At 45.8% G+C, this 26072-nt stretch overlaps 1 protein-coding gene across 9 annotated transcripts in view; it reads left to right on the top strand.

Annotated features, from left to right (window-relative positions):
* Window positions 1-26072, top strand: part of dysf (dysferlin, limb girdle muscular dystrophy 2B (autosomal recessive)) — a 210889-nt gene that overhangs the window by 103446 nt on the left and 81371 nt on the right. For 8 of the 9 annotated variants that reach the window (XM_071379261.1, XM_071379258.1, XM_071379265.1 and 5 more), the window contains 7 exons: window positions 1093-1235; window positions 3514-3687; window positions 3858-3945; window positions 8295-8372; window positions 23441-23622; window positions 24664-24804; window positions 25951-25980. In XM_071379261.1, coding sequence (XP_071235362.1) covers window positions 1093-1235; window positions 3514-3687; window positions 3858-3945; window positions 8295-8372; window positions 23441-23622; window positions 24664-24804; window positions 25951-25980 — 836 coding nt within the window. The remainder of the gene's footprint in view (window positions 1-1092; window positions 1236-3513; window positions 3688-3857; window positions 3946-8294; window positions 8373-23440; window positions 23623-24663; window positions 24805-25950; window positions 25981-26072) is intronic. The other variant, XM_071379260.1, reaches the window with a different exon arrangement.

The following is a 26072-nucleotide window of genomic DNA, read 5'->3' as shown; positions in this document are numbered from 1 at the left end:
CTGGATCATCACACTCAACCTAAGACTGGATCCTCACACTCCACCTCTAAGACTGGATCCTCACACTCCACCTATAAGACTGGATCATCACACTCCACCTCTAAGACTGGATCATCACACTCCACCTCTAAGACTGGATCATCACACTCAACCTATAAGACTGGATCATCACACTCAACCTATAAGACTGGATCATCACACTCCACCTCTAAGACTGGATCATCACACTCCACCTATAAGACTGGATCATCACACTCAACCTATAAGACTGGATCATCACACTCCACCTCTAAGACTGGATCATCACACTCCACCTCTAAGACTGGATCATCACACTCCACCTCTAAGACTGGATCATCACACTCCACCTCTAAGACTGGATCATCACACTCAACCTATAAGACTGGATCATCACACTCAACCTCTAAGACTGGATCATCACACTCAACCTATAAGACTGGATCATCACACTCCACCTATAAGACTGGATCATCACACTCCACCTCTAAGACTGGATCATCACACTCCACCTATAAGACTGGATCATCACACTCAACCTAAGACTGGATCATCACACTCCACCTCTATGAATGGATCATCACACTCCACCTCTAAGACTGGATCATCACACTCAACCTATAAGACTGGATCCTCACACTCCACCTCTAAGACTGGATCATCACACTCCACCGCTAAGACTGGATCATCACACTCCACCTATAAGACTGGATCATCACACTCAACCTATAAGACTGGATCATCACACTCCACCTATAAGACTGGATCATCACACTCCACCGCTAAGACTGGATCCTCACACTCAACCTCTAAGACTGGATCATCACACTCCACCTCTAAGACTGGATCATCACACTCAACCTAAGACTGAATCATCACACTCAACCTAAGACTGGATCATCACACTCCACCTCTAAGACTGGATCATCACACTCAACCGCTAAAATTGGATTATTAGCACTATGTCTGACCTCTTCAGCATAAATTGTGATAAATTAGAATACACATTTTAGTGGACTGTGAGGATTGTATGAATAAAGTCTTTGTCTCTTGTCTCTTCTCTTCCTCCTCCAGGGTGGGAGTACGGCCTGACTATTCCCCCAGATCGGAGGCCCAAGGCCTGGGTACCAGCTGAGAAGATGTACCATACCAACCGCCGTCGCCGTTGGATACGCCTCAGACGCAGAGATATGCAGAAGATGGAGGCTCTGAAGAAGGTACGTCAAGTACAGACCTACACACCGACCTGGGGTCTACTTCTGTAGAGATTACACAGAGACTGTTAGATAAAGGACAGGTCTTCTTCTGTAGAGATTACACAGAGACTGTTAGATAAAGGACAGGTCTTCTGTAGAGATTACACAGAGACTGTTAGATAAAGGACAGGTCTTCTTCTGTAGAGATTACACAGAGACTGTTAGATAAAGGACAGGTCTTCTGTAGAGATTACACAGAGACTGTTAGATAAAGGACAGGTCTTTTGTAGAGATTACACAGAAACTGTTAGATAAAGGACATGTCTTCTGTAGAGATTACACAGAGACCGTTAGATAAAGGACAGGTCTTCTGTAGAGATTACACAGAAACTGTTAGATAAAGGACATGTCTTCTGTAGAGATTACACAGAGACCGTTAGATAAAGGACATGTCTTCTGTAGAGATTACACAGAGACCGTTAGATAAAGGACAGGTCTTCTTCTGTAGAGATTACACAGAGACTGTTAGATAAAGGACAGGTCTTCTGAAGAGATTACACAGAGACTGTTAGATAAAGGACAGGTCTTCTGTAGAGATTACACAGAGACCGTTAGATAAAGGACAGGTCTTCTGTAGAGATTACACAGAGACTGTTAGATAAAGGACAGGTCTTCTGTAGAGATTACACAGAGACCGTTAGATAAAGGACAGGTCTTCTGTAGAGATTACACAGAGACTGTTAGATAAAGGACAGGTCTTCTTCTGTAGAGATTACACAGAGACTGTTAGATAAAGGACAGGTCTTCTGTAGAGATTACACAGAGACTGTTAGATAAAGGACAGGTCTTTTGTAGAGATTACACAGAGACCGTTAGATAAAGGACAGGTCTTCTGTAGAGATTACACAGAAACTGTTAGATAAAGGACATGTCTTCTGTAGAGATTACACAGAGACCGTTAGATAAAGGACAGGTCTTCTGTAGAGATTACACAGAGACTGTTAGATAAAGGACAGGTCTTCTGAAGAGATTACACAGAGACTGTTAGATAAAGGACAGGTCTTCTGTAGAGATTACAAAGAGACTGTGATGAAGGACAGGTCTTCTGTAGAGATTACACAGAGACTGTTAGATAAAGCACAGGTTGACATTACTTTTGAAATCAAATCAAACTTTAATTCGTGTTTAAAATTGCTACACACTGTAAACTGAAAAAAAAGTCAAAGCAAACAAATAGCAGTAAAAAAATGGATATCACTTTTCTGTGGTATTACACACGTTGTCCACAAGGGGGCACTCTGGGTACACAGTATAGAGTAGAGTTGGAACGCACTCTGTTAGAGATGAAACGTTCAAAACCTCAAAAATCTCCAACGCTCTTCCAAATTCAATGTATTGATGTGTTTGAGTATGTATGTATTTATGTTGTGCTTGATATAGATATGTAGTGTTACCATCTGCTAAATGTCCATGACGGGATGAAGCAGAGAGAGGGGGATGGAGAGGGGGAGGGAGAGGGGGAGGGAGAGGGGGATGGGAGTACGCATCTCTGTTCAGGTGGAGGTTTCACCAACTCTTCCTCCCCCTCTCTCTTCTCTCTCTTCCTCCCCTTCTCTCTTCCCTCTCTCTTCCCTCTCTCTCTTTCCTATCTCACCCCTCTCCCTCCCTCTCTCTCTTCCCTCTCTCTTCCTCCCCCTCTCTCTTTCTTCTCTCTTCCTCCCACTCTCTCTTCCTCCCCCTCTCTCTTCTCTCTCTCTTCCTCCCCCTCTCTCTACCCTCTCTTTTCCTCCCCCTCTCTCTCTTTCCTCTCTCCCCCCTCTCCCTCCCACTCTCTCTTCCTCCCCATCTTTCTTCCCTTCTCTCTTCCCTCTCTCTTCCTCCCTCTCTCTCTTCCCTCTCTCTTCCTCCCTCTCTCTTCCCTCTCTCTTCCTCCCCCTCTCTTCCCTCTCTCTTCCCTCTCCCTCCCCTCTCTCTTCCCTCTCTCTTCCTCCCCTCTCTCTTCCCTCTCTCTTCCTCCCCTTCTCTCTTCCCTCTCTCTTCCTCCCCTTCTCTGTTCCCGCTCTCTTCCTCCCCCTCTCTCTTCCCTCTCTCTTCCTCCCCCTCTTTCTTCCCTTCTCTCTTCCCTCTCTCTTCCCCCCTTCTCTCTTCCCTCTCTCTTACTCCCCCTCTTCCCTCTCTCTTCCTCCCCCTCTCTCTTCCCTCTCTCTTCCTCCCCCTCTCTCTTCCCTCTCTCTTCCTCCCCCTCTCTCTTCCCTCTCTCTTCCTCCCCCTCTCTCTTCCCTCTCTCTTCAATCTATAGCAGCGTCCAGATGAATCCGAGAGAGAGGGATGGGAGTACGCATCTCTGTTTGGGTGGAGGTTCCATCTTAAACCCCGGAAGACAGACTCATTCAGGAGGAGGAGATGGAGATGTCGTATGGAACCACTGGAGAAGACGGGACCTGCTGCCATCTTCGCCCTGGAGTGTTCACTGGTGAGAGAGAAGAGGGGGATGGTGGGAGGAGGAGAGAGAGATGAGTTGACCGATAGCCTTTGGGAAAGAGGGTGAATAGGTTGAAGAGGGTAGGTTTAAGGATAAAGGGAGGTGATACAAATGTAAAGGCATGAGTGGTGTTTTTTGAATCTGTTGTTATCTTTCACCAGGGGAGTGTGACGGAGGATAAGAGTGATGAGAAATCTGTGACGGCGACCTTTGGTGTCAACCGCCCTACCATTTCCTGCCTCTTCCACAGTAAGAAGCAAATATATAATTCTTACAATGAGAAGAGAGGGAGAGAGATGGAGAGGGAGAGAGATGGAGGGAGGGATGGAGGGATGGAGGGATGGAGGGAGGGAGGGAGGGAGGGAGAGAGAGAGAGAGAGAGAGAGAGAGAGAGAGAGAGAGAGAGAGAGAGAGAGAGAGAGAGAGAGAGAGAGAGAGAGAGAGAGAGGGAGACAGAGGGAGAGAGAGAGACAGAGAGACAGAGAGACAGAGAGACAGAGAGACAGAGAGACAGAGAGACAGAGAGAGAGAGAGAATAATAAAAGGACAAGATGTAAAGCTGGTCCCTCTTATAAACCACCATCTAGAAACATAAATCTGTCTTTGGCTTCATATGAATTCTGCAGTCAAGGGTTTAATATCTAAAATATTATTGATGTATAAAAACCCTACTCATCATTATATAACATCTGCATCCAACAACTGAGATGACATTTGTACGACTCTTAACGAAATCTGTCTCCTCATAAACCTGCCAGCTACCCAGTCAGTCTCTATCTCTTACTTTCTCTCTCTCTCTTTCTACCTCTCTCTCCCCCCTTTCTCTATCTCTCTACATCTGTCATCCACCTGTGGTTTATTCTGGGAGAGCTCTGGTGCCAATCAGGCACACCTGTCTCCCCTGGTGACGTCCGTAGCAACAGGTGGCCGCCATGGAAACCTCTAATTGGTTCCAGATATACAGTAACTAGACTGTGACCCTAGAATGACTCTGAAGTGGAGTGGAGGACGATTAGAGTAGAGGAGAATAGAGGAGAATAGAATACAATGGAGTAATTTAATTCAATAGAAAGAGGTTCTAAAGTATGAAGTTAGGTGTCACCCTTACCCTGCTACCTTACCCTCCTACCTTACCCTGCTAATTATCTGCTTTCTTAACTTCTACCTTACCTGCTACCTTACATTCTACCTTACCTGCTACCTTACCTTCTACCTTACCTGATTCATTATCTTTTTTCTTAACTTTTACCTTACCTGCTTCCTTACCTGCTTCCTTACCTGCTACCTTACCTGCTTACTTACCTGCTACCTTACCTGCTACCTTACCTGCTACCTTACCTGCTACCTTACCTGCTTCCTTACCTCATTCATTATCTGCTTTCTTAACTTCTACCTGACCTTGCTACCTGACCTTGCTACCTTACCATGCTACCTTACCTTCTACCTTACCTGCTTCCTTACCTGCTACCTTACCTGATTAATTATCTGCTTTCTTAGCTTCTACCTTACCTGCTTCCTTAACTGCTACCTTACCTGCTACCTTACCTGCTACCTTACCTGATTCATTATCTGCTTTCTTAACTTCTACCTTACCTGCTTCCTTACCTGCTACCTTACTTGCTATCTTATCTTCTACCTTACCTGCTTTTTACCTGCTACATTACCTGATTCATTATCTGCTTTCTTAACTGCTGCCTTACCTGCTTCCTTACCTGCTACCTTACTTGCTACCTTACCTTCTACCTTACCTGATTCATTACCTTCTACCTTACCCACTTCCTTACCTGCTACCTGGCCTGCTACCTTACCTGATTCATTACCTGCTTCCTTACCTAATACCTTACCTGCTACCTTACCTTCTACCTTACCTTCTACCTTACCTTCTACCTTACCTGCTTCCTTACCTTCTACCTTGCCTTCTACATTACCTGCTTCATTACCTGCTTCCTTACCTGCTACCTTACCTGATTAATTATCTGCTTTCTTAACTTCTACCTTACCTGCTTCCTTACCTTCTACCTTACCTGCTTCCTTACCTGCTACCTTACCTTCTACCTTACCTGCTTCCTTACCTGCTTCCTTACCTTCTAGCTTACCTGCTTCCTTACCTGCTACCTTACCTTCTACCTTAGCTACTTCCTTACCTGCTTCCTTACCTGCTACCTTACCTGCTACCTTACCTAATACCTTACCTGATTCATTATCTGCTACCGTACCTGATTAATTATCTGCTTTCTTAACTTCTACCTTACCTGCTTCCTTACCTAATACCTTACCTGCTACCTTACCTGCTACCTTACCTGATTCATTATCTGCTACCTTACCTGCTACCTTACCTGATTCATTATCTGTTACCTTACCTGCTTCCTTACCTGCTACCTTACCCTCCTACCTTACCCTTCTACCTTACCCTCCTACCTTACCCTTCTACCTTACCCTTCTACCTTACCCTTCTACCTTACCCTCCTACTTTACCCTGCTACCTTACCTGCTATCTTACCTTCTACCTTACCTGATTCATTATCTGCTTTCTTAACTTCTACTTTACCTGCTTCCTTACCTTCTACCTTACCTGCTTCCTTACCTGCTTCCTTACCTGCTTCCTTACCTGCTACCTTACCTGCTACCTTACCTTCTACCTTACCTGCTTTCTTAACTTCTACCTTACCTGCTACCTGACCTTGCTACCTTACCTTGCTACCTTACCTTCTACCTTACCTGCTTCCTTACCTGCTACCTTACCTGATTGTTTATCTTCTTTCTTAGCTTCTACCTTACCTGCTTCCTTAACTGCTACCTAACCTGCTACCTTACCTGCTACCTTACCTGATTCATTATCTGCTTTCTTAACTTCTACCTTACCTGCTACCTTACCTGCTACCTTACTTGCTATCTTACCTTCTACCTTAACTGCTACCTTACGTGCTACCTTACCTGCTTCCTTACCTGATTCATTACCTTCTACCTTATCTGCTTCCTTACCTGCTACCTGGCCTGCTACCTTACATCATTAATTACCTGCTTCCTTACCTAATACCTTACCTGCTACCTTACCTTCTACCTTACCTGCTTCCTTACCTGCTCCCTTACCTGCTACCTTACCTGCTACCTTACCTTCTACCTTACCTGATTCATTATCTGCTACCGTACCTGATTAATTATCTGCTTTCTTAACTTCTACCTTACCTGCTTCCTTACCTGCTTCCTTACCTTGCTACCTTACCTTCTACGTTACCTGCTACATTACCTGATTAATTACCTAATACCTTACCTGCTACCTTACCTGCTACCTTACCTGATTCATTATCTGCTACCTTACCTGCTACCTTACCTGATTCATTATCTGTTACCTTACCTGCTTCCTTACCTGCTACCTTACTTGCTATCTTACCTTCTACCTTACCTGCTTCCTTACCTTCTACCTTACCTGCTTCCTTACCTTCTACCTTACCTGATTCATTATCTTCTACCTTACATGCTTCTTTACCTGCTACATTACCTGCTTCCTTACCTGCTACCTTACCTGATTCATTATCTTCTACCTTACCTGCTTCCTTACATGCTACATTACCTGCTTCCTTACCTGCTACATTACCTGCTTCCCTACCTCTACCTTGTTTCCTTACCTGCTTCCATATCTGCTTCCTTACCTGCATCTTACCTGCTATTTTACCTTCTACCTTACCTGCTATCTTACCTTCTACCTTACTTGCTATCTTACCTTACCTGCTTCCTTACCTGCTAACTTAATTGATTCATTATCTGCTACCTAACCTGCTACCTTACCCGATTCATTATCTTCTACCTTACTTGCTACCTCACCTTCTTCCTTACCTGCGACCTTACCTGCTTCCTTAACTACTACCTTACCTGCTTTCTTACCTTCTACCTTACCTGCTTCCTTATATTTTACCTTACCTACTTCATTACCTGCTTCCCTACCTTCTACCTTACTTGTTTCCTTACCTGCTTTCCTTCCTTCTTCCTTACCTGCTACCTTACCTGCTATCTTACCTTCTACCTTACCTGCTTCCTTATATTTTACCTTACCTGCTTCATTACCTGCTTCCCTACCTGCTACCTTATGTGTTTCCTTACCTGCTTCCCTACCTGCTTCCCTACCTTACACGTTTCCTTACCTGCTTCCCTACCTTCTACCTTACGTGTTTCCTTACCTGATTCCCTACCTGCTTCCTTACCTGCTACCCACCACTACTCCCCCTATGGCCATTCTATGTCTTTTACTCTGCCCCCAGCCCATTGACATTCATCACTCTGGCAGTAGAATAAAAATGTAATTGTTTTTATTTGATTTGTCCCCCCCCCCCCCCCCACCCTCTCAATGGTCTTTACTCTGCCTCCACCCCAATGGACATGCATTTATTCATCACAGTAGTTATAATGCTCTGTCTACTGTCATATTTCTAGTGTTGGTCATTGTCATTATGTAACCCTGCAATCACACCTGTAACCCTGTACATGTGACTATCTGAATCCTCTTTCTCTCTATATACGACGCTAAGGTGTGTGTGTGTGTGTGTGTGTGTGTGTGTGTGTGTGTGTGTGTGTGTGTGTGTGTGTGTGTGTGTGTGTTTCAGGCGGGACTCGCTACCACCTGCGCTGTTACCTGTACCAAGCCAGAGAGCTGCTAGCCATGGACAAAGACAGCTTCTCAGGTAATCTGGTTACTAAACTAACAACTCTGATATGGCTTCCTCTCTCTCCTCTATAACTGAAACTTTTGTTGAGCTACTCAGAACTGTGGAATGAGGTGTGGTCTCAAGACCTAATGGTGTCGTATTAAACTGGTTGAACCCTAGATGGCATCGTATTAAACGGGTTGAACCCTGGATGGCATCATATTAAACTGGTTGAACCCTGGATGGCGTCATATTAAACTGGTTGAACCCTGGATGGCATCATATTAAACTGGTTGAACCCTGGATGGCGTCATATTAAACTGTTTGAACCCTGGATGGCATCATATTAAACTGGTTGAACCCTAGATGGAGTCGTATTAAACTGGTTGAACCCTGGATGGCATCGTATTAAACTGGTTGAACCCTGGATGGCAGCGTATTAAACTGGTTGAACCCTGGATGGCAGCGTATTAAACTGGTTGAACCCTAGATGGCATCGTATTAAACTGGTTGAACCCTGGATGGCAGCGTATTAAACTGGTTGAACCCTGGATGGCATCGTATTAAACTGGTTGAACCCTGGATGGCAGCGTATTAAACTGGTTGAACCCTGGATGGCATCATATTAAACTGGTTGAACCCTAGATGGCATCGTATTAAACTGGTTGAACCCTGGATGGCATCGTATTAAACTGGTTGAACCCTGGATGGCATCATATTAAACTGGTTGAACCCTGGATGGCATCATATTAAACTGGTTGAACCCTGGATGGCGTCATATTAAACTGGTTGAACCCTAGATGGCATCATATTAAACTGGTTGAACCCTAGATGGCATCATATTAAACTGGTTGAACCCTGGATGGCATCATATTAAACTGGTTGAACCCTGGATGGCATCGTATTAAACTGGTTGAACCCTAGATGGCATCATATTAAACTGGTTGAACCCTGGATGGCATCATATTAAACTGGTTGAACCCTGGATGGCATCGTATTAAACTGGTTGAACCCTGGATGGCATCATATTAAACTGGTTGAACCCTGGATGGCATCATATTAAACTGGTTGAACCCTGGATGGCATCATATTAAACTGGTTGAACCCTGGATGGCATCGTATTAAACTGGTTGAACCCTGGATGGCATCATATTAAACTGGTTGAACCCTGGATGGCGTCGTATTAAACTGGTTGAACCCTGGATGGCATCGTATTAAACTGGTTGAACCCTAGATGGCATCGTATTAAACTGGTTGAACCCTGGATGGCGTCGTATTAAACTGGTTGAACCCTAGATGGCGTCGTATTAAACTGGTTGAACCCTAGATGGCATCATATTAAACTGGTTGAACCCTGGATGGCATCATATTAAACTGGTTGAACCCTGGATGGCATCGTATTAAACTGGTTGAATGTACACACTTCTGCTGGGAACCACTCAGACCTGTCTGCCACACAACTCCTACCCCCAGTTTCATCCCTTGTCAAACCATACCTTATTCCACCCCTTGTCAAACCATACCTTATTCCACCCCTTATTCCATCCTACTTCTGTTTGACCCCTTGTCAAATCCTACTCCTTTTCCATCCCTTGCCAAATTGTGTCCCTTCCGTGTGAGAGTCAGAGACAGACATGAGTTGGTAGGGAACACATTGAGCATCTTTATGAACCCAGAGAGAGGTCCCAGAGAGAGAGGTCCCAGAGAGAGAGGTCCCAGAGAGAGAGGTCCCAGAGAGAGAGGTCCCAGAGAGAGAGGTCCCAGAGAAAGAGGTCCCAGAGAGAGAGGTCCCGGAGAGAGAGGTCCCGGAGAGAGAGATCCTGGAGAGAGATCCCAGAGAGAGGTCCCAGAGAGAGAGAATCCAGAGAGAGAGGTCCCAGAGAGAGAGGTCCCAGAGAGAGAGGTACCGGAGAGAGAGGTCCCGGAGAGAGAGGTCCTGGAGAGAAAGGTTCCGGAGAGAGAGGTCCCGGAGAGAGAGGTGCCGGAGAGAGAGTTGTCCCGGAGAGAGAGTTGTCCCGGAGAGAGAGTTGTCCCGGAGAGAGTTGTCCCGGAGAGAGAGGTCCCGGAGAGAGAGGTCCCGGAGAGAGAGGTCCCGGAGAGAGAGGTCCCGGAGAGAGAGGTAGTGTATTAGACAGATATTAATGAAAGAGTAAAAAAAAAATACAATAAAAAAAATATATAAATATAAAGAAAATAGCACATTAATTAAGATAGATTGACGTCAGCACGAGATGGAAAAACTGAGAGAAAGAGGGAAGAAAGAAATATAAATATTTAGAGGTATAGTTGAGTGAGACAGAGTTAAGGAGAATGAAAGAAAGAGATCAAGACGGAGGAAGGGAAGGAGGGAGGGAGACACAGAGAGAGAATATTGTTTTTCTTCTTTAAGTGGAGATCATGGAAACTATAGCTACTGTGTCTGTGTGTGTGTGTGTGTGTGTGTGTGTGTGTGTGTGTGTGTGTGTGTGTGTGTGTGTGAAACTTAACCAGGGGTGAGTGAATCCAACGCTGTAGTGATTTATAATTCTGCTCTGAGATCCAGACTCTCTATCACACACACACACACACACACACACACACACACACACACACACACACACACACACACACACACACACACACACACACACACACACACACACACACACACACACACACACACACACACACACACACACACACACACACACACACACACACACACACACACACACTCCACAGCCTTCGTAACGGCCCAGATGAGTTGATGGATGGGGTAGATTATGTATCAAGCAGCCTTACTGTGTGTCAGGCTCTTTCAGCCCTTCAGATAGATTAAACACAATCAAAGGATTTAACTTCAAGGGCCTCCTCTCTCTCTCTCTCTCTCTCTCTCTCTCTCTCTCTCTCTCTCTCTCTCTCTCTCTGTCTCTCTCTCTCTGTGTCTCCCTCTCTCTCTCTCTCTCTCTCTCTCTCTCTCTCTCTCTCTCTCTCTCTCTCTCTCTCTCTCTCTCTCTCTCTCTCTCTCTGTCTCTCTCTCTCTGTCTCTCTCTGTCTCTCTCTCTGTGTCTCTCTCTCTGTGTCTCTCTCTCTCTGTATCTCTCTCTCTCTCTCACTCTCTCTCACTCTCCCCTCTCTCCCTCTCCCCCCCTTCTTTCTCCCCCCCCCTCTCTCTCCCTATTTCTCTCTCCATCCTTCCCTCTCTCTCCCTCTCTCCATCCTCTCTCTCTTTCTTTCTCTCTCTCCCTCTCTCTTCCCACCTCTCTCTCTCTCCCTATTTCTCCCTCCTTCCTTCCCTCTCTATCTACCTCTCCTCTTTGTCCAACTGAACCCTGTGTGTTTTGAGGGTGACTACCCCCTCCAGGTATCCCCCTCTCCCCTCGTTTTGGGGGCTCCTGTACCCAGTCCTTACCCCTTCCCTAATTCCCAAATCTGGGAGTGTTTATTTACCCACTGATTTCCGATGTGGCCCTGACTGTGTGTGTGTGCGCACGCCTGCACGTGCGCGGCTTTGTGCGTGTGTTGTTATTGCCTTTTCTCCCTTGTGAGAAGCCAAGTATTTTCTTATATAGTCCGGGGGAGGCCCCGAGCGAGACGATGGAGGGACATCAACAACTTGGGAATGCTGAAAAGCCCGGAGCGACAGTCTCGTAAGTTTATTATTCCAAGCCACGTAAAGACCCTCGGAGAGGATCGCTTCAGTCTGGAGAAAACAACCAGAAGCAGTTCCTGCCTTGATTAACCTCAACCCTGTGTAGAGTTTCAAAGCTACCGGTAATTCATCAAAGCTTCCGGAATCTTCCGTAATTTCGATAATTAACATGTAATCGATGGCAATCCATAATAACTTTGTCAATTTACACTTGAATACAATTTTTGGGGGGGTTTAAATTCACATGTAGAATATTTTTTTTTATATCTGTGTCCATATTGTCTATGAGTTTCTAGTAAAAAAAAGACTGTATGGTTCAAGAGAAAACAGCCCGCCCCTAAAGAAATAGAACATCTAATCAACAATGGCAACTTCAATTAACCAACTCTTCCAACTGTTGACTTTCATCACAACTGCCACCAAACATTTACAACAAAGACATTGACAAATATAAAAACATTTAGTAATATTTCATGCCGAAACACTCAAATTAAAACACCAATGATATTCCAGTTGATAGTTTATATTTAGGGTAATGTTTTACAGATTTGCCATTCTGTTTTTTATTTTAAAATTATCTTATTTGTGCCCTCAGAAAAGTTTCAATTCCTCGGGTCATGGGCTCTACAAGGTGGAAAGCGTTCCACAGGGATGCTGGGTCCATGTTGACTCCAATGCTTCCCACAGTTGTGTCAAGTTGGCTGGATGTTCTTTGGGTAGTGGACCGTTCTTGATACACACGGGAAACTGTTGAGTGTGAAAAACCCAGAAGCGTTGCAGTTCTTGACAGAAATCGGTGCGCCTGACACCTGCTACCATACCCCGTTCAAAAGAACTTAAATATTTTGTCTTGCCCATTCATCCTCTGAATGACACACATACACAATCCATGTCTCAATTGTCTCAAGGCGTATAAATCCGTCTCCTCCCCTTCATCTACACTGATTTGAAGTGGGTTTCACAAGTGACATCGATAAGGGATCATAGCTTTCACCTGGATTCACCTGGTCAGTCCATGTCATGGAAAGATGTTTTGTCCACTCAGTGTGACGTGTTTTTACTACTGAAACGTCTTTGTTGCTACAGCATCTCTGACTGTGTCACAAATGGCACCCTATTCCCTATATAGTGAACCAGGACCCTATGAGCCCTAGTTAAAAGTAGTGCACTATATAGGGAATAGGGTGCCAGCCCTGGTCTAAAGTAGTGCACTAAATAGGGAATAGGGTGCCTAATGTTTTGTCTATTTTAACATGTGACAGGGCCAGACTGCTGTGATAATATGAAGTACTCAAAAGGGCCACTAGATGTCTTGTGATAAATTACATAAAATCCTTGAAAGTTACCAAAATTCTGGTCGTTTAAATGATAAACTGAAAGTTAAAAAAGTAATATACAGTCCATTCGGTAAGTATCCAAACCAATTGACTTTTTCCACATTTTGTTACGTTACAGCCTTATTCTAAAATGTGCTAAATATTTTTTTCCCCTCATCAATCTACACACAATACCCCATAATGACATCACAATACCCCATAATGACATCACAATACCCCATAATGACATCACAATACCCCATAATGACAAAGCAAAAACAGTATTTTTGTTTTAAAAAAATGCAAGTAAAATAAAAACTAAAAACTGAAACATCACATTTACATAAGTATTCAGACTCTTTACTCGGTAATTTGTTGAAACACCTTTGGCAGCGATTACAGCCTCGAGTCTTCTTTGGTATGACGCTACAAGCTTGGTACACCTGTATTTGGGGAGTTTCTCCCATTCTTCTCTGCAGATCCTCTCAAGCTCTGTCAGGTTGGATGGGGAGCGTCGCTGCACAGCTATTTTCAGGTCTCTCCAGAGATGTTCAATCTGGTTCAAGTCCGGGTTCTGGCTGGGCCACTTTAGGACATTCAGAGACTTGTCCCGAAGCCACTCCTGCGTTGTCTTGGCTGTGTGCTTAGGGTCTTTGTCCTGTTGGAAGGTGAACCTTCGCCCCAGTCTGAGGTCCTGAGTGCTCTGGAACAGGTTTCATCAAGGATCTCTCTGTACTTTTCTCCGTTCATCTTTCCCTCGATCCTGACTAGTCTCCCAGCCCTTGCTGCTGAAAAACATCCCCATAGCATGATGCTGCCACCACCATGCTTCACCGTAGGGATGGTGCCACCACCATGCTTCACCGTAGGGATGGTGCCACCACCATGCTTCACCGTAGGGATGGTGCCACCACCGTGCTTCACCGTAGGGATGCTGCCACCACCGTGCTTCACCGTAGGGATGCTGCCACCACCGTGCTTCACCGTAGGGATGGTGCCACCACCATGCTTCACCGTAGGGATGGTGCCACCACCATGCTTCACCGTAGGGATGGTGCCAGGTTTCCTCCAGACGTGACGCTTGTCCTTCTGGAAGATTCTCCCATCGCCACAGAAGAACTCTGGAGCTCTGTCAGAGTAACCTTTGTTTTTTTGGTCACCTCTCTGACCATGGCCCTTCTTCCACGTTTGCTAAGTTTGGCCGGGCGGCCAGCTCTAGGAAGAGTCTTGGTGGTTCCAAACTTATTCCATTTAAGAATGATTGAGGTCACTGTTCTTGGGGACCTTCAATGTTGCAGCCATTTTTTTGTACTCTTTCCAAGACCTGTGTCTCGGAGCTCTACGGACAATTCCTTCGACCTCATGGCTTGGTTTTTGCTCTGACATGCACTGTCAACTGTGGGACCTTTATATAGACAGGTGTGTGCCTTTCCAAATCATGTCCAATCAACTGAATTTACCACAGGTGGACTCCAATCAAGTTGTAGAAACATCTCAAGGATGATCAATGGAAACATGATGCACCTGAGCTCAATTTTGAGTTTCATAGCAAATGGTCTAAATACTTATGTAAATAAGATATATATATTTTTATTCATTTGCAAAAAAAAAAAATCTCACTTTGTTCTCATGGGGTATTGTGTGTAGATTGATGAATATTTGTATATATTTAATCCATTTTAGAATAAGGCTGTAACGCAACAAAATGTGTAAAAAGGGAAGCAGTCTGAAAACTTTCCGAATGCACTGTATCCTCCCTTTAAAACCCTGTACTGCATCCTCCCTTTAAAACCCTGCACTGTATCCTCCCTTTAAAACCCTGCACTCTATCCTCCCTTTAAAACCCTGCACTGTATCCTCCCTTTAAAACCCTGTACTGTATCCTCCCTTTAAAACCCTGTAATGTATCCTCCCTTTAAAACCCTGTACTGTATCCCCCCTTTAAAACCCTGTACTGTATCCTCCCTTTAAAACCCTGCACTCTATCCTCCCTTTAAAACCCTGCACTGTATCCTCCCTTTAAAACCCTGTAATGTATCCTCCCTTTAAAACACTGCACTGTATCCTCCCTTTAAAACCCTGCACTGTATCCTCCCTTTAAAACCCTGTAATGTATCCTCCCTTTAAAACCCTGTAATGTATCCTCCCTTTAAAAGCCTGTACTGTATCCTCCCTTTAAAACCCTGCACTCTATACTCCCTTTAAAACCTTGCACTGTATCCTCCCTTTAAAACCCTGTAATGTATCCTCCCTTTAAAACCCTGTAATGTATCCTCCCTTTAAAACCCTGTAATGTATCCTCCCTTTAAAACCCTGCACTGTATCCTCCCTTTAAAACCCTGTACTGTATCCTCCCTTTAAAACCCTGCACTCTATCCTCGCTTTTAAAGCTTGCACTGTATCCTCCCTTTAAAACCCTGCACTGTATCCTCCCTTTAAAACTCTGCACTGTATCCTCCCTTTAAAACCCTGTAATGTATCCTCCCTTTTAAACCCTGCACTGTATCCTCCCTTTAGAACCCTGCACTGTATCCTCCCTTTAAAACCCTGTAATGTATCCTCCCTTTAAAACCCTGTAATGTATCCTCCCTTTAAAACCCTGTAATGTATCCTCCCTTTAAAACCCTGCACTGTATCCTCCCTTTAAAACCCTGTACTGTATCCTCCCTTTAAAACCCTGCACTCTATCCTCGCTTTTAAAACTTGCACTGTATCCTCCCTTTAAAACCCTGCACTGTATCCTCCCTTTAAAACTCTGCACTGTATCCTCCCTTTAAAACCCTGTAATGTATCCTCCCTTTTAAACCCTGCACTGTATCCTCCCTTTAGAACCCTGTACTGTATCCTCCCTTTAAAACCCTGTACTGTATCCTCCCTTTAAAACCCTGTACTGTATCCTCCCTTTAAAACCCTGTACTGTATCCTCCCTTTAAAACCCTGCACTGTATCCTCCCTTTAAAAGCCTGTACTGTATCCTCCCTTTAAAACCCTGTACTGTATCCTCCCTTTAAAACCCTGTAATGTATCCTCCCTTTAAAACCCTGCACTGTATCCTCCCTTTAAAACCCTGTACTGTATCCTCCCTTTAAAACCCTGTACTGTATCCTCCCTTTAAAACCCTGTAATGTATCCTCCCTTTAAAACCCTGCTCTGTATCCTCCCTTTAAAACCCTGTAATGTATCCTCCCTTTAAAAGCCTGTAATGTATCCTCCCTTTAAAACCCTGTACACACACAGACAGCAGACCGATGGTTGGTGTGTTTGTCATAAGGTTAGATGGTTGGTGTGTTTGTAATAAGGTTGGATGGTTGGTGTGTGTTTGTCATAAGGTTGGATGGTTGGTGTGTGTTTGTCATAAGGTTGGATGGTTGGTATGTGTTTGTAATAAGGTTGGATGGTTGGTGTGTTTGTCATAAGGTTGGATGGTTGGTGTGTGTTTGTCATAAGGTTTGATGGTTGGTGTGTTTGTAATAAGGTTGGATGGTTGGTGTGTGTTTGTCATAAGGTTGGATGGTTGGTGTGTTTGTAATAAGGTTGGATGGTTGGTGTGTGTTTGTCATAAGATTGGATGGTTGGTGTGATTGTAATAAGGTTGGATGGTTGGTGTGTGTTTGTCATAAGGTTGGATGGTTGGTGTGTGTTTGTAATAAGGTTGGATGGTTGGTGTGTTTGTCATAAGGTTGGATGGTTGGTGTGTGTTTGTCATAAGGTTGGATGGTTGGTGTGTGTTTGTCATAAGGTTGGATGGTTGGTGTGTGTTTGCCATAAGGTTGGATGGTTGGTGTGTGTTTGTCATAAGGTTGGATGGTTGGTGTGTGTTTGTCATAAGGTTGGATGGTTGGTGTGTTTGTCATAAGGTTGGATGGTTGGTGTGTGTTTGTCATAAGGTTGGATGGTTGGTGTGTGTTTGTCATAAGGTTGGATGGTTGGTGTGTGTTTGCCATAAGGTTGGATGGGTGGTGTTTGTTTGTCATAAGGTTGGATGGTTGGTGTGTTTGGTATAAGGTTAGATGGTTGGTGTGTTTGTAATAAGGTTGGATGGTTGGTGTGTGTTTGTCATAAGGTTGGATGGTTGGTGTGTTTGTCATAAGGTTGGATGGTTGGTGTGTGTTTGTCATAAGGTTGGATGGTTGGTGTGTGTTTGTCATAAGGTTGGATGGTTGGTGTGTTTGTCATAAGGTTGGATGGTTGGTGTGTGTTTGCCATAAGGTTGGATGGTTGGTGTGTTTGTCATAAGGTTGGATGGTTGGTGTGTTTGTAATAAGGTTGGATGGTTGGTGTGTTTGTCATAAGGTTGGATGGTTGGTGTGTTTGTCATAAGGTTGGATGGTTGGTGTGTTTGTAATAAGGATGGATGGTTGGTGTGTGTTTGTCATAAGGTTGGATGGTTGGTGTGTGTTTGTCATAAGGTTGGATGGTTGGTGTGTTTGTCATAAGGTTGGATGGTTGGTGTGTTTGTCATAAGGTTGGATGGTTGGTGTGTTTGTCATAAGGTTGGATGGTTGGTGTGTGTTTGTCATAAGGTTGGATGGTTGGTGTGTGTTTGTCATAAGGTTGGATGGTTGGTGTGTGTTTGTCATAAGGTTGGATGGTTGGTGTGTGTTTGTCATAAGGTTGGATGGTTGGTGTGTGTTTGTCATAAGGTTGGATGGTTGGTGTGTGTTTGTCATAAGGTTGGATGGTTGGTGTGTGTTTGTCATAAGGTTGGATGGTTGGTGTGTGTTTGTCATAAGGTTGGATGGTTGGTGTGTGTTTGTCATAAGGTTGGATGGTTGGTGTGTGTTTGTCATAAGGTTGGATGGTTGGTGTGTTTGTCATAAGGTTGGATGGTTGGTGTGTGTTTGTCATAAGGTTGGATGGTTGGTGTGTTTGTCATAAGGTTGGATGGTTGGTGTGTGTTTGTCATAAGGTTGGATGGTTGGTGTGTGTTTGTCATAAGGTTGGATGGTTGGTGTGTTTGTCATAAGGTTGGATGGTTGGTGTGTGTTTGTCATAAGGTTGGATGGTTGGTGTGTTTGTCATAAGGTTTGATGGTTGGTGTGTTTGTCATAAGGTTGGATGGTAGGTGTGTGTTTGTAATAAGGTTGGATGGTTGGTGTGTTTGTAATAAGGTTGGATGGTTGGTGTGTTTGTAATAAGGTTGGATGGTTGGTGTGTTTGTAATAAGGTTGGATGGTTGGTGTGTTTGTAATAAGGTTGGATGGTTGGTGTGTGTTTGTAATAAGGTTGGATGGTTGGTGTGTTTGTAATAAGGTTGGATGGTTGGTGTGTTTGTAATAAGGTTGGATGGTTGGTGTGTTTGTAATAAGGTTGGATGGTTGGTGTGTGTTTGTAATAAGGTTGGATGGTTGGTGTGTGTTTGTCATAAGGTTGGATGGTTGGTGTGTGTTTGTCATAAGGTTGGATGGTTGGTGTGTTTGTCATTAGGTTGGATGGTTGGTGTGTGTTTGTAATAAGGTTGGATGGTTGGGTATCTCTGCTCTGACTCAGTTATATTGCCTCTAGCTGGCTTTGTCATGCTAGTAACAATCTAACAGTGAAAACAGACAGGTCATCAGTTCAGAGAGATGATGTTTCCTAACCAGAGTTAAAACATCCAGGTTTTCTACAGGTCACCAGTTCAGATGTTTCCTAACCTTGTTCTTCTTCTGTCCATCTTTACAGAACCCAAGTGTTCTTCCTTTCACAATCCGCTTTTCTCCTGGATTTGCATGTCTCTTTCCAACCCCTCCCCCCCCTCTTCCAGAGCCCTACATGCATAGAACAAAAGGTGCTATCTAGAACCTAAAATAGTTATTTGGCGTTCTCCAGGAGAAGAGGGAGGAGGAGAACCCTTTGAAGAACCCTTTTTGGTTCTAGGTTATAACCCTTTTGGGTTCCATGCAGAACCCTTTCCACAGAGGGTTCTACATGGACAGCCAAAGAACCCTTTCCACAGAGGGTTCTACATGGACAGCCAAAGAACCCTTTCCACAGAGGGTTCTACATGGACAGCCATAGAACCCTTTCCACAGAGGGTTCTACATGGACAGCCAAAGAACCCTTTCCACAGAGGGTTCTACATGGACAGCCATAGAACCCTTTCCACAGAGGGTTCTACATGGACAGCCAAAGAACCCTTTCCACAGAGGGTTCTACATGGACAGCCAAAGAACCCTTTCCACAGAGGGTTCTACATGGACAGCCATAGAACCCTTTCCACAGAGGGTTCTACATGGACAGCCAAAGAACCCTTTCCACAGAGGGTTCTACATGGACAGCCAAAGAACCCTTTCCACAGAGGGTTCTACATGGACAGCCATAGAACCCTTTCCACAGAGGGTTCTACATGGACAGCCAAAGAACCCTTCCCACAGAGGGTTCTACATGGACAGCCAAAGAACCCTTTCCACAGAGGGTTCTACATGGACAGCCATAGAACCCTTTCCACAGAGGGTTCTACATGGACAGCCAAAGAACCCTTTCCACAGAGGGTTCTACATGGACAGCCAAAGAACCCTTTCCACAGAGGGTTCTACATGGACAGCCAAAGAACCCTTTCCACAGAGGGTTCTACATGGACAGCCATAGAACCCTTTCCACAGAGGGTTCTACATGGACAGCCAAAGAACCCTTTCCACAGAGGGTTCTACATGGACAGCCATAGAACCCTTTCCACAGAGGGTTCTACATGGACAGCCAAAGAACCCTTTCCACAGAGGGTTCTACATGGACAGCCAAAGAACCCTTTCCACAGAGGGTTCTACATGGACAGCCATAGAACCCTTTCCACAGAGGGTTCTACATGGACAGCCAAAGAACCCTTTCCACAGAGGGTTCTACATGGACAGCCAAAGAACCCTTTCCACAGAGGGTTCTACATGGACAGCCATAGAACCCTTTCCACAGAGGGTTCTACATGGACAGCCAAAGAACCCTTTCCACAGAGGGTTCTACATGGACAGCCAAAGAACCCTTTCCACAGAGGGTTCTACATGGACAGCCAAAGAACCCTTTCCACATAGGGTTCTACATGGACAGCCATAGAACCCTTTCCACAGAGGGTTCTACATGGACAGCCAAAGAACCCTTTCCACAGAGGGTTCTACATGGACAGCCAAAGAACCCTTTCCACATAGGGTTCTACATGGACAGCCAAAGAACCCTTTCCACAGAGGGTTCTACATGGACAGCCAAAGAACCCTTTCCACATAGGGTTCTACATGGACAGCCAAAGAACCCTTTCCACATAGGGTTCTACATGGACAGCCAAAGAACCCTTTCCACAGAGGGTTCTACATGGACAGCCAAAGAACCCTTTTCACATAGGGTTCTACATGGACAGCCAAAGAACCCTTTCCACAGAGGGTTCTACATGGACAGCCAAAGAACCCTTTCCACATAGGGTTCTACATGGACAGCCAAAGAACCCTTTCCACATAGGGTTCTACATGGACAGCCATAGAACCCTTTCCACAGAGGGTTCTACATGGACAGCCAAAGAACCCTTTCCACAGAGGGTTCTACATGGACAGCCAAAGAACCCTTTCCACATAGGGTTCTACATGGAAGGCCAAAGAACCCTTTCCACAGAGGGTTCTACATGGACAGCCATAGAACCCTTTCCACAGAGGGTTCTACATGGACAGCCAAAGAACCCTTTCCACAGAGGGTTCTACATGGACAGCCAAAGAACCCTTCCCACAGAGGGTTCTACATGGACAGCCATAGAACCCTTTCCACAGAGGGTTCTACATGGACAGCCAAAGAACCCTTTCCACAGAGGGTTCTACATGGACAGCCAAAGAACCCTTTCCACATAGGGTTCTACATGGACAGCCAGAGAACCCTTTCCACAGAGGGTTCTACATGGACAGCCAAAGAACCCTTTCCACAGAGGGTTCTACATGGACAGCCAAAGAACCCTTTCCACATAGGGTTCTACATGGACAGCCAAAGAACCCTTTCCACAGAGGGTTCTACATGGACAGCCAAAGAACCCTTTCCACATAGGGTTCTACATGGACAGCCAAAGAACCCTTTCCACATAGGGTTCTACATGGACAGCCAAAGAACCCTTTCCACATAGGGTTCTACATGGACAGCCAAAGAACCCTTTCCACACAGGGTTCTACATGGACAGCCAAAGAACCCTTTCCACAGAGGGTTCTACATGGACAGCCAAAGAACCCTTTCCACATAGGGTTCTACATGGACAGCCAAAGAACCCTTTCCACATAGGGTTCTACATGGACAGCCAAAGAACCCTTTCCACAGAGGGTTCTACATGGACAGCCAAAGAACCCTTTCCACAGAGGGTTCTACATGGACAGCCAAAGAACCCTTTCCACAGAGGGTTCTACATGGACAGCCATAGAACCCTTTCCACAGAGGGTTCTACATGGACAGCCAAAGAACCCTTTCCACAGAGGGTTCTACATGGACAGCCAAAGAACCCTTTCCACAGAGGGTTCTACATGGACAGCCAAAGAACCCTTTCCATATAGGGTTCTACATGGACAGCCAAAGAACCCTTTCCACATAGGGTTCTACATGGACAGCCAAAGAACCCTTTCCACATAGGGTTCTACATGGACAGCCAAAGAACCCTTTCCACAGAGGGTTCTACATGGACAGCCAAAGAACCCTTTCCACATAGGGTTCTACATGGACAGCCAAAGAACCCTTTCCACATAGGGTTCTACATGGACAGCCAAAGAACCCTTTCCACAGAGGGTTCTACATGGACAGCCAAAGAACCCTTTCCACAGAGGGTTCTACATGGACAGCCATAGAACCCTTTCCACAGAGGGTTCTACATGGACAGCCAAAGAACCCTTTCCACAGAGGGTTCTACATGGACAGCCAAAGAACCCTTTCCACATAGGGTTCTACATGGACAGCCAAAGAACCCTTTCCACATAGGGTTCTACATGGACAGCCAAAGAACCCTTTCCACATAGGGTTCTACATGGACAGCCAAAGAACCCTTTCCACAGAGGGTTCTACATGGACAGCCAAAGAACCCTTTCCACATAGGGTTCTACATGGACAGCCAAAGAACCCTTTCCACATAGGGTTCTACATGGACAGCCAAAGAACCCTTTCCACAGAGGGTTCTACATGGACAGCCAAAGAACCCTTTCCACAGAGGGTTCTACATGGACAGCCAAAGAACCCTTTCCACAGAGGGTTCTACATGGACAGCCATAGAACCCTTTCCACAGAGGGTTCTACATGGACAGCCAAAGAACCCTTTCCACAGAGGGTTCTACATGGACAGCCAAAGAACCCTTTCCACATAGGGTTCTACATGGACAGCCATAGAACCCTTTCCACAGAGGGTTCTACATGGACAGCCATAGAACCCTTTCCACATAGGGTTCTACATGGACAGCCATAGAACCCTTTCCACATAGGGTTCTACATGGACAGCCAAAGAACCCTTTCCACAGAGGGTTCTACATGGACAGCCAAAGAACCCTTTCCACAGAGGGTTCTACATGGACAGCCAAAGAACCCTTTCCACAGAGGGTTCTACATGGACAGCCATAGAACCCTTTCCACAGAGGGTTCTACATGGACAGCCATAGAACCCTTTCCACAGAGGGTTCTACATGGACAGCCAAAGAACCCTTTCCACAGAGGGTTCTACATGGACAGCCAAAGAACCCTTTCCACATAGGGTTCTACATGGACAGCCATAGAACCCTTTCCACAGAGGGTTCTACATGGACAGCCATAGAACCCTTTCCACATAGGGTTCTACATGGACAGCCATAGAACCCTTTCCACAGAGGGTTCTACATGGACAGCCATAGAACCCTTTCCACATAGGGTTCTACATGGACAGCCATAGAACCCTTTCCACAGAGGGTTCTACATGGACAGCCATAGAACCCTTTTGGAACCCTTTTTTCTAAGAGTGTAGACCATAGTGTCCTTCCTCCTCCATTCCCTGAATCCAACCTGGTTTAAACCCCTCTCTCTCTCGCTCTCTCCCTCCCCTCTCTCTCTCCCTCTCTCTCTCTACCTCCCTCCCCTCTCTCTCTCGCTCTCTCTCCTTCTCTCTCCTTCTCTCTCTCTCTCTCTCTCTCTCTCTCTCTCTCTCTCTCTCTCTCTCTCTCTGCCTCCCCTCTCTCTCTACCTCCCTCTCCCCCTCTCTCTCCCCCCTCCAGATCCCTATGCCATAGTTTCGTTCCTCCACCAGAGCCAGAAGACGGTGACGGTGCGTAACACGTTGAACCCCACCTGGGACCAGACACTCATCTTCTACGAGGTGGAGGTGTTTGGAGACGCTGATGTGACAGAGAGAAACCCTCCTAACATCGTGGTGGAGCTGTACGACCAGGATACATATGTGAGTCAATATTCATGAATTGACCAATTTACCATTCAAGCGAGCAAGTAAGCAGGCAGACAAGCAAACAGGCAGGTAAGTAGTCAGGCGAGCAAACAGGCAGATAAGTAGTCAGGCAAGCAAACAGGCAGGTAAGTAGTCAGGCAAGCAAACAGGCAGGTAAATAGGCAGGCAAGCAAACAGGCAGATAAGTAGGCAGGCAAGCAAACAGGCAGGCAAGTAGTCAGGCAAGCAAACAGGCAGGTAAGTAGTCAGGCAAGCAAACAGGCAGATACGTAGTCAGGCAAGCAAACAGGCAGGTAAGTAGTCAGGCAAGAAAACAGGCAGGTAAGTAGTCAGGCAAGCAAACAGGCAGGTAAGTAGTCAGGCAGCAAACAGGCAGGTAAGTAGGCAGGCAAGCAAGTAGTAAGGTAAATAGGCAGGCAAGCAAACAGGCAGTTAAGTAGTCATGGCAAGCAAACAGGCAGATAAGTAGTCAGACAAGCAAACAGGTAGGTAAGTAGTCAGGCAAGCAAACAGGCAGATAAGTAGTCAGGCAAGCAAACAGGCAGGTAAGTAGTCAGGCACGCAAACAGGCAGGTAAGTAGGCAGGCAAGCAAGTAGTAAGGTAAATAGACAGGCAAGCAAACAGGCAGTTAAGTAGTCATGGCAAGCAAACAGGCAGATAAGTAGTCAGGCAAGCAAACAGGCAGATACGTAGGCAAGCAAACATGCAGATAAGTAGGCAGGCAAGCAAACAGGCAAGCAAGCTAACATGCAGATAAGTAGAAAGGCGAGCAACCAGGTAGGTAAGTAGGCAGGCAAGCAAACAGGCAAGCAAGCTAACAGGCATATAAGTAGGAAGGCAAACATGCAGATAAGTAGGCAGGCACGCAAGAAGGCAGGTAAGTAGGCTGGCAAGCAGGTAGGCAGGTAAATAGGCAGGCAAGCTAACAGGCTAAAAAGCAGGCAGGCAAGTAGATAATCAATCTGATATCTGATTACATCATGCCTGGGTCTTCCTGTGTGTAACTGTCTTGTCATTCCCCTCCCATCCCATAGGGGGCAGATGAGTTCATGGGTCGCTGTGTGTGTCAGCCCTCCACGACCCCCTCCCCTCGTCTGGCCTGGTATCCAATCAGGAGGGGAGACAGGAGCGCAGGAGAACTACTGGCTGCCTTTGAACTCATACGGCGAGAGAAGGTGTGTTCTCTGTGTGTATCTGTGTGTGTTCTCTGTGTGTCTCTGTGTGTGTCTGTGTGTGTTCTCTGTGTGTGTTCTCTGTGTGTGTTCTCTGTGTGTGTTCTCTGTGTGTGTTCTCTGTGTGTGTGTGTGTTCTCTGTGTGTGTTCTCTGTGTGTATCTGTGTGTGTTCTCTGTGTGTGTTCTCTGTGTGTATCTGTGTGTGTTCTCTGTGTGTCTCTGTGTGTGTTCTATTTGTGTGTGTGTGTGTGTGTGTGTGTGTGTGTGTGTGTGTGTGTGTGTGTGTGTGTGTGTGTGTGTGTGTGTGTGTGTGTGTGTGTGTGTGTGTGTGTCTGTATCTGTGTGTGTCTCTGTCTGTATCTGTGTGTATCTGTCTGTGTCTCTCTGTCATGGTCCTAGCAATGTAGGAAATACGTGTGTGTCTGATTCCTGAGTCAGAGAGACAGTTGGAGCCTGGATACTATCAGCCATGCGCTGTGTGTGTGTGTGTGTGTGTGTGTGTGTGTGTGTGTGTGTGTGTGTGTGTGTGTGTGTGTGTGTGTGTGTGTGTGTGTGTGTGTGTGTGTGTGTGTGTGTGTGTGTGTGTGTGTGTGTGTGTGTGTGTGTGTGTGTGTGTGTGTGTGTACGTGTGTGTGTGTGTGTGTGTGTGTGTGTGTACGTGTGTGTGTGTGTACGTGTGCGTGTGGAGGCGGCTGAGTCCCGTAGGGCTAATATTCTGCTTTTTGATGAGCAGAGCTGTTTTCCCGCAGGATGAGGGGATATTTCAATATGACCACATTTCTGTTCTTTCTCATTATGTTTCTCTCTTTATCTTTATTTATCACTCTCTCTCTCCTCCCTCTGTCATCCCTCCCTCTCTCTCCCCCCTCTGTCATCCCTCCCTCTCTCTCTCCTCCCTCTGTCATCCCTCCCTCTCTCTCTCCTCCCTCTGTCATCTCTCTCTCTCTCTCTCTCTGTCATCTCTCCCTCTCTCTCTCCTCCCTCTGTCATCTCTCTCTCTGTCATCTCTCCCTCTCTCTCTCATCCCTCTGTCATCTCTCTCCTCCCTCCCTCTCTCTCTCCTCCCTCTGTCATCCCTCCCTCTCTCTCTCCTCCCTCCCTCCCTCCCTCTCTCTCTCCTCCCTCTCTCTCTCTCTTGTTCCCACAGCCCGCTGATCATCACATCCCTGGACAGGAGGTTAGTCTGATCACACACACACACCACACACACACACACACACCACACACACACACACACACACACACACACACACACACACACACACACAC

Source organism: Salvelinus alpinus, chromosome 31, assembly GCF_045679555.1.
Source record: "Salvelinus alpinus chromosome 31, SLU_Salpinus.1, whole genome shotgun sequence".
Lineage (NCBI taxonomy): Eukaryota > Metazoa > Chordata > Actinopteri > Salmoniformes > Salmonidae > Salvelinus > Salvelinus alpinus.
Note: the sequence above shows the minus strand (reverse complement) of the source record. Positions and strands in the feature narration are given on the sequence as shown.